The sequence below is a fragment of the Monopterus albus genome, unplaced genomic scaffold, assembly GCF_001952655.1.
Source record: "Monopterus albus unplaced genomic scaffold, M_albus_1.0 scaffold67.1, whole genome shotgun sequence".
Lineage (NCBI taxonomy): Eukaryota > Metazoa > Chordata > Actinopteri > Synbranchiformes > Synbranchidae > Monopterus > Monopterus albus.
Window position 1 is genome coordinate 1,226,280 of NW_018127947.1, and position 8,691 is coordinate 1,234,970.

An 8,691-nucleotide genomic window follows, 5' to 3' on the forward strand; every position below is an offset into this window, starting at 1 on the left:
TTCTGTGAGTGCTGAACCAAAAGCATTTGAGCAGTATGACAGATCCTGTACATGGAAGTAGTTTGTCCTTGAGAGCAGAACCTGCAAGTGCTTTTTTTTTCCTTTTTGTTCTTTTGAGTGACGAGGTTTTCCTCGCCAATGGTCAACAGTGTTGCCAAAGTCATCCAGCTGTCTGATTTTCTGGGTTGGGATGAAGTATTGGCACCAAAAATGAAGGCTCTTCAACTGTGAGCGGTCCAGATGTGAGGAGAGGAAACCTGGTTGGAATGTCTGGGTGTTTACGGGCTGCTTCATGACTGAAAGACCAACACACAAGGACTCTATCAGCAGCTTGAGCGCTGAGCTGGAAGGACTTGGTGGTAGACCTGTGAGGGGAGTGGGTGTGCGGTTATCTGGTTGTGGGATTCAGCAGGCATCCTCAGTGTTGAACCATGGGGGTTAAGCTGGCACTTCTGTCAAGAATGATTGTAAATTAAGTTCCCCTGTAAACTGTTTCTGTGGGGATTTCCTGAACACATTAATAAACATGATTTGATCCAACAGTTTATGGAGAGAGACTTGTGTTTTTAGTGCTGTGTGAAGGTGAAATTTAAGACCAAATGCCTACAAAGTTAATGTCATCACCCTTAACTGCACTCCTGCTACTAATGATCATTTTCATTAAAGATTAGTTCTTTTAATTGGTCTGTAAAATAATGAAATAATCGATCTGATGCTTATTATCCACTGGCACTTTTTCACATTTTTCTGTCCTGTCACTCTCTTAAATGTCTTAAAGTGCTTGACAACCTCACAGAAACATTTATGTATCAGAAAACCTTTTTTATCGGGAGCAACAGTGAGATTATTCTTATTGTAAGAATGCACAATGAATATAGAAAATGAGATGACTTCTGGCCAATGCTACATTCAAACATGCATTAAGACTTAAATATTGCCTTTAGGTTAGAAAACTTATGGCTCCCTGTGTTACAGTGTCTGGAGGTGTGTTCTCAATCTACAAGAGGCTGAAAGACAAAATGAGGAGGAGATGATGCTGGTTAAACTGAACATGTCACAGTGAAAAGACAAGTTGGTCTCCAGTTAATCCGACTTAACCACCAGGTGGAGACAAATAGTCAGAGGTGCAGACTGCATTTTGGCAACTTTTCTGTGTTGTTCCGATGCAAACTAAAGAAATAAACATGAGAATTCCAAAGAATTTGTGATTGCAACAGTTGCTGTGAGAAGTGGTGAGTCATCTGACAGAAATGATGGCCTCAGTTAGGGGGCGGGGCTAGAGTGCACACCTGACGCACAGACTCCTCCCTCCCCTTGGTTGACGTATTGTTGTTGGCACTTGTATTTGCGCGATACCTTGCTTGATTTGCCTTACATAAGAGAAAAAAAAAAGACAAACAAACTTTGCCTTACCGTTGGTGTTAACACGATGGCTGAGAGCTGAAACCCGCTGAGTGACACGAAACAGTTCCCAGGTAGGTTTTTACAATCTTTTCACAGATGCAAACAAGCTAGTCCTAGCAGGTGCAGGCTGGTTTTAACCGCGAATATAAAGTTAATGTAAAAAAGATGGACATCGCCGATGTTACCCGAATTTATCGTTGTGTTAGTATCAGCTTAATAAAAGTGTGTTTTGATAGACAGAGCTTTGTTCAGGACAGGAGTTTCGTTTCGTTCAGTTTCAGTATGACGTTTGGCGCTGTGTCTACACCTGCGTTAGTTAGGTTGTAGGCTTTCAGGTGTATACGGGGTTAGTTTGTACACGTGTGTTTCCAGATATGATGAGACAGGTAATCAAACATGTCTTGGCATAAGCTTTTAGAGTTTAAAGTGGACTTTGAAACTGTAGGCTGCTCCTTCACAGCAGGACCCAAACTGCACTTTGTTTCCCCCACCATGTGTAAAATAATGTTTCACTAGGAACCTTATGAAAGTTAATTACCAACTCAGTTTGTCCTTCGAGCTCTTTCTCTGCGTTCTGTCGGTTTTTGGACTAAATGGTGAACCTGTTAATCGAGAAAATAATTAAGATCGATTAATAATGCCTTAAACCTGATTAATCAAATTTAGTAATTGCTGAATTAATACAGGTAGGTTGATTAATTGATTTGTCAACACAAAAGTATTGAGTAGTTATTAATCATATGAATGGATTAATTAAGACACATTTTCACCCATTTTAGTTTCTCGACTTTTAAGATTTGTTTTCTTTCATCTGTATCATTTAAATTGAAGGTATTTGAGTTTTGTATTGTTGGTTGGAGAAAACAAGATGTTTGACGATATGATCTTATGCTTAAGCAGATTATACAGGGCTCAGTGCTGGTCCTCTGTTTAAAACAACCAGTAGCCGGCCTTTACACCCCGGCCTGTAAAAGTAAAAGTGTGGGTGTAAACCAGCAGGATGCCTGATCTGCAGAGCAACAATAAGCCGACAACAAACGCTGTCTTCTGGGCATCCTGTTAGAGAGAAGAGCGCATTCACGCTCCATACAATAATGATAGTGTTTGTGTTGAACTTGGACAAATGAATTTGCCAGCACCATTACAATGAGATTTGGCTGAAATATCACAACTTAGCCTTAATAATAATAATATCCTTATTCTGATTAAGGAAAATATGACTAAGTGACTTTGCTGTACTAGTCACTTGTATGTTAATGTGCTTTTTGTACTGTAGATGTTATTTCCTCATTGCAGTAATTTCGTCCAACACCAACGGGCTGTTCTCTTTGTGTATTTCTCTTTAAGGCGACACTAAATCAAATGCTGATTTCAGGTAATCACCTGCAGAGCTGAAAATATCACCACTGCTTAAGTTTGATACCAAGCACGGCATTGAAAATATCTGATAAAAACAGACAGGCTTTTTGTCTCCAGTTCATTCAGTTGATTTAATTTTCTGTGGAAATAATTGAACACATCAAGAGCTGAAACAAATATTTGGTCGAGGATTCTCCATGGAGCTGCGACAAATAACCTAGTTTATTGACATAAAAAGGTCAGAAAGTACTGTGATAATTTTCCTTTTTGCCATTTTTTTTTCAGCAACAATAGTTAAAAATTCTCCTGTGTTTCATTGTCAGAAATATCAGGATTTGTTCTTTTTCTCTGTTTAAAGTCACAGTGAATCTTTGGGTTTGGGGCTAGTTCAGTTTCAAGGTGTCATTTTAGCTGCTGCAACTTAAGATTGTTATTAATGGAAAAAAAGTAATATTTGATAATGAAAATAATCGCTGGAGTTGTAGATTCTTCAACCAACAGTTTTTAAATTTAATTTTTTAGTTTTTGAGTAGAAGTGACAGATTTTTACTTTTCTTTTATTGAAATGCACATGAATTTGCTAAATACCCTCCTCCTCTCCCTTAGGTAACATGATGGAGGTGGCAGGTTCGTGGACAGAAGTATTCGAGGGCTCGGAGAGGGCGGGGGTGTCCGGGGGAAGAGAGGCATTGCTGGGGGGCTCCACCCTGTCTCTGGCTCCTCTTGTGTCTGATTCTCCGTCCGTTTGCTGCTCCCAGCCCATCCTAATCACCGGCAGCAGGTAGGACTGGCAGGAAGGTGACAGCGTTACTCACTAGGACCCATGATGAACGTGTTCACTATGCAACACACATATGCACACACCTACACACACACACACACACACACACACACACAATCAGTAGATCTCTGAAGGTGGGGGTGGATATTGACTCAGGTCTGTGACTCAGCCTCAGAACATACGTCATCTGCTGTTTAGTTTTTGTTAGCTATTACCCAGATACTCCCAGCCTGAAAAACACAGCGGCTGTAGACTGAGCTGGGTGTGTGTGTGTGTGTGTGTTCTGATATTAGAGACACTTCTTCTAGATGGATATTAGTACCTACTTTAGTATAAAATGGTAAACTACATATATTTATCCTTACACCATGTTCTGTCTCCTAATGAATCCCAGCTTGGCTATTTTTAGTGGCAGATTAAGGCACATTGGGCTTCACCAGCGATAGTTCATAGTAGGATCAATGCTTTGTTGATCTTGTTTTGTTTCATGGGATTTGTTGACAATAAGAAAAATACAGAACTAACAGCATGTAGTTAAGAATTGACTGTATGAGAATTTGTTCTGGTTTTGATTTTTGTGTCCCTTTATTCATTTCTATGACTTTTTTTTCAGGGTGAAAGGCATAGAGTCGTTCTCTTCCTCTGCCCCATCTATACCCAACCCCTTTCCAGAGCTGTGCAGCCCCTCGAAGTCTCCAGTGCTCAATAGTTCGCTCCCACCGCCATCAAGCAACAAACGTGTAAGTTCACGGCTGTGTTAGCAAGCGCACTAAATATATACACTGTAGCTTGGAGCCAGGCCTTTGCGGTTCACTATTTGTAAACCAGACTGACGTTACTTCTGATGTCACCACACCATCCTGAGTCCTTTCATTCAACTATTTCAGCTTCATGTGAACACAAATGAGTATAAATGAATAGTCCCCAGTAAATGCATCATTTTCTGGAGTCCTGATGGTTTTGGTGTTTTCATGGGATTTGCTGTGAGAAAACTATAGAATAACACTTGGTTTACTGTGTGAGTCCCATCACACCTGCCCAGATCTACAAGGCCTGACAGGTGGCATCAGCCTCTGATTGTGTCTTAAGGTGTTTGCTGCTGCTGTGACTGTTGTGTGGGCGACTGACTGACAGGTGAGCTCCAGCTCCTTGTTTGATTCACAGACACTGTCGGTAAACGTCAGCAGCCAATGCACCACATTCAGACTGATGTGTTTTTTCTACATAGATGCAAGTGGCTGGTCAGTTTATTAGGGACACGTGTACAGTTTAATGGAGTCTAACACAACAGCACTGCTGGGAATTTTGCTGACTCTGTCAGAAAGGCGATAATAAAACTTTATCAGATTAAAGGTGCTGTTGTACTGTGCATTATATTGAAAGATGTTTCTAATAGTTTACCCCATCACCCACAAATGATTATTTCTTTTAAGGTTTGCTTGTTTTACTTTACACCACATCTGGGCAGATGTGAGGCTGTTATGGAGAAGGAGTCCTAATTATTCAGTGGCAGCCCAAAAGAACTGCAGTCACAGTTCTACTGATTTGTTTGTGTTACGGAATGAAAACGCGAGCTATACAGTGTTACACCTGTGTTTGCTGCAGTGTTTATAGGTCAGCACAGTGTAACATCAGTTTGGTACGGCTCAGCAGATGAATACAAACCTGTCTTCATTCCAGATTGTGTTATTGAGTGTTGAATGTTTAGTATCTGATCTAATCTCCACTATTGTCACGCGTTGTTAGCTCTGTCCTGAGCACGGAAACTGATTTGGTTATGAGTAAAGAGAAAGATATTTATCTTTAGAAAGACAAAAACACTGGAGTCAAAGTGGACTGAGCGGATATTGAGCTGCTGTAAGCCTTCCTGGTTTATAGTTGGTTATTATTTGTCCCGTCTTACCGGCACTCGTCCAGCCAGTCAGGGCTTGATGATTGACAGCTGCAGGTATCTGGTCGGGCAGGTTTGTTTTCTTTTGAATTGCAACCTGTTGCTGGACCCAGACAATGTGTCAGACAGGCACAGTCACTGAGAAATGTCCTGACCCTTGAGCAACCTGCACCGTGTTCACTTCAGCAGCTTCAGGCTGCTTCTACAATCTGATCTTTTCCAAAACACATACAGAAATGTCCAGGAAAATGTAGCAAGACAGAAGACGAAGGAAGAATTTTGTCTTTATCTGACAGCTCATGACATGCCAAGTAACTCATAAAAACCTGGTGTTGAAAGCAAAATAATTTCAGATCATCCTAAGAATCCGAGTGAGAAGAAGAAACATGACTTTCCCATTGTTGGTCTAAAATTAGAAAGAATCTGAAAAGGCCTCCTCTGTAATTAGACAAAGCCATTCCATGTCACTGCAGTGTAGCATATTGACTCTTTTGTTTTGAGAGTACAAATGCTGGTGAAATGCCAAAACCAGCTGTGAGATGGATGTTGTGCACTAAGTTACTCTGATAGATTATTGATGATCTGTTGTGGTTATTGCTAGCATCAGTGACAACACAAGCCACCAACGCTCTGAATATGAAGCAGCAGTAGGAAATGATCTTTTAGCATTAGCAGTGTCTTAGTCCATCTGCGATGCGGTTACCTTACGAAGCAAAACATTGCAGAGAGAATGCAGACTAAAGAGTGTATCAAACATGGGGTTGGACTTTTTGTTTTTTTTTGTTTTTTGTTTTAAATGAAAATCTAGCGTTGGGTAAAATTTTGAATGCAGGAAATGTACTTGAGATTGTATTTTTAAATTCTCCTTTTACTTGAGTAAAGAACCTGAGTGCTTCTCATGCTACTTCTGTGCTCCCATCAGTTGATGAAGGTGTATGGAGAGGACAGTCACAGCAGGTCAGTGTGGGTTTCTCCAGGGGCTACAGCCAGGGAGGTGTGCCACATGTTGGTCCAGACTGCCCACTGCAGCGATCAGGAAAACTGGGCTCTCCTTGAAGTCCATCCCACCTTAGGCCTACGTAAGACTGCACTTTAAGACACAGTTTAAATGAGCAGCAAGTGCTAAAGTAGTCCTGTGAAATTGTGTCTTTAATGTTGGGGATTCACACATGTTCTCTTGTGTCCTCAGAGAGATGTTTGGAGGACCACGAGGCTGTGCTGGAGGTTCAGGCCACCTGGTCCCTAAAGGGCGACACAAGGCTGGTTTTCTGCAAAAACTATGCCAAGTATGAGTTCTTCAGGAAACCAGTGGTACGCAGCCTGCAGCACGTTACAGCTCAAGGAGAGCATTTTAAAATAAATGTATCTGCCTTTATTTTAAGTGACAGAACAGCTCAAGCAACAACAATGAACAAAGGAGATTTTCACACTCCTTGTTAATCACATTGTTACAGTAGATGTTGACGAGCCCTGATGTCACGGTGGCAGCTGATCCTGAGTGACTGACAGGTTGCGTGCTGGCGCAGACACATCAACAGAGAGTCACAGATATTTAATTACTTCGAGTCTGGTCTGTTGTCTGTGCTGTTCAACAAAGGTGGCAGTTCACACTGAAACTGGTTCTGATGAACCTCCCACTGGTGTCTCTGTAACTCGCGCCCATGCTGCCTCCCGAAGGCACAAACGTGAATTCAGTCATGGACTTATCACAGTCTACTCAGGAAATTAGGCTTCGACTTTCGCCAGTTGTAATGTGAGCAACACTCACAGTTGCATCAGCTGCAGTTATTTTTATTGTTAATGAATCTGCTGATTATTTTCGTGACTGATCGATTTGAAACCTATCTTCTGTTCCCAAGGATAACGTTATCTACGATGTCTGTTTGTTGTAAACTTGTACAAATCTATTTGGAGAGTATAGGAATCACAGACGGAGCTCTTCTGGATGTTGCTGTGTTTAATGCTTTTCATTGTTAGACCGAAGTCAGTTTGCTTTTTTACAGAGTCAGATTTTTATTTTTTTCACCCTCACCTGTGATGTAAAAGTGGCTGAAGAGGGAGACAGGGAAAACTGCAGAAAGCAAAGCTCACACTTTATTGTCGGATAACGACAGTTGTACATCGAGGGACTCTCTCCATTTGTGTTTGGGAGGGTGTGACAGTCGTCAATAATCAATCGATCATAGAACACCTAAGGACCAGTGATGCAGATGAAGCATCATCATAGATTAATACATATGATTTAAGAGACTTCCACACAGGAACTTGTTAGTCCAGGGCATGATTACTTGAAAAGAGAGGGAACCCTGTTACTGAAGAGTCTGGAACAATACAGTGTTTTTGCTTGAAAAATGACAGCGACGAGTGATTGAGTATCAAAATAGCGTTTTTCTGTCAGTCACTTAATTAATTATTCAAATATTTCTTGGAGCTCTGCTTTTGTTTGTGCAGATAGAAACACCAGCAGTGTGTGTGTGTCTCCCTTTGACTGCAGGAAGAAATTTGACACCAGTTGTGCACATGTGACTTTCTTTGCATGACTGATCATTTACCTAAGGCTTTGTGTGAACAATTCAGTTATTATTTTACCTCCAATACATTTTGAACAAGGGAGCATTATTCCTGCAGGTGTATTTTATCTGCATGGTCCAGAGCAGGATCTCTGCTCAGCTGCACGCTGAAGTGACAGCGCTGGAGGTGGTTTGTCTTGGGAATGAGTTTAATGGCAACCCTCTCTCTCTCTCTCCTCCCTCAGCTCTTCTTCCCAGAGTGCATGATCTCCGACAGTGCAGATGTCAGCAAGGGTATGACATCATCAGAGCTCATTCAGGTAAACCACCTGAAATCTGGAGCTCATTCACACAGACTCACCAACATACGAGCATATGATCAACTCTGGAAAGCTTCAGGCTTGATGTTGTTAATCCAAAGCAACAAAAAGAAAAATGGACAGGAGTTTCTATGCCTCCGGTAATAATTATTAAACGACGTGAAAATATAAACTTGAGAAGCGTGTAATATGAAGAGCGATGACAGTAAAGATGGTACTGTGTCTGGGTTTATGACTTTCAGTGAATCTTACCTTTTTTTTTTTTTGATTAATTTAGCCAAGTAAAATGTGGAAAAGTGTGAACAGCGCTCATCACAAGTTCCTGGAGTCAAAGGCGAAAACCTAAAATGTCTTGATCTTCACCCAAAGTTTCTTTCTCTAATATAATTATTTTCCAAGCTCATAACACACCAGTTTTTTTTTTTT

The 8,691-nt window shown here is 41.1% G+C and overlaps 1 protein-coding gene across 4 annotated transcripts in view; it reads left to right on the forward strand.

Annotated features, from left to right (window-relative positions):
- Positions 1-1,298: 1,298 nt before the first annotated feature.
- grb7 (growth factor receptor bound protein 7) overlaps positions 1,299-8,691 on the forward strand; it is an 11,709-nt gene continuing 4,316 nt past the window's right edge. Inside the window, exons 1-7 of one of the 4 annotated variants that reach the window (XM_020604827.1) lie at positions 1,299-1,475; positions 2,752-2,779; positions 3,370-3,544; positions 4,158-4,284; positions 6,358-6,514; positions 6,625-6,746; positions 8,191-8,265. In XM_020604827.1, the coding sequence (XP_020460483.1) occupies positions 2,767-2,779; positions 3,370-3,544; positions 4,158-4,284; positions 6,358-6,514; positions 6,625-6,746; positions 8,191-8,265 (669 nt within the window). In that variant the 5' untranslated portion in view covers positions 1,299-1,475; positions 2,752-2,766. Of the gene's footprint in view, positions 1,476-1,590; positions 1,791-2,751; positions 2,780-3,369; positions 3,545-4,157; positions 4,285-6,357; positions 6,515-6,624; positions 6,747-8,190; positions 8,266-8,691 lie in introns of those variants that run through there. The other 3 variants (XM_020604826.1, XM_020604828.1, XM_020604829.1) reach the window with 3 other exon arrangements.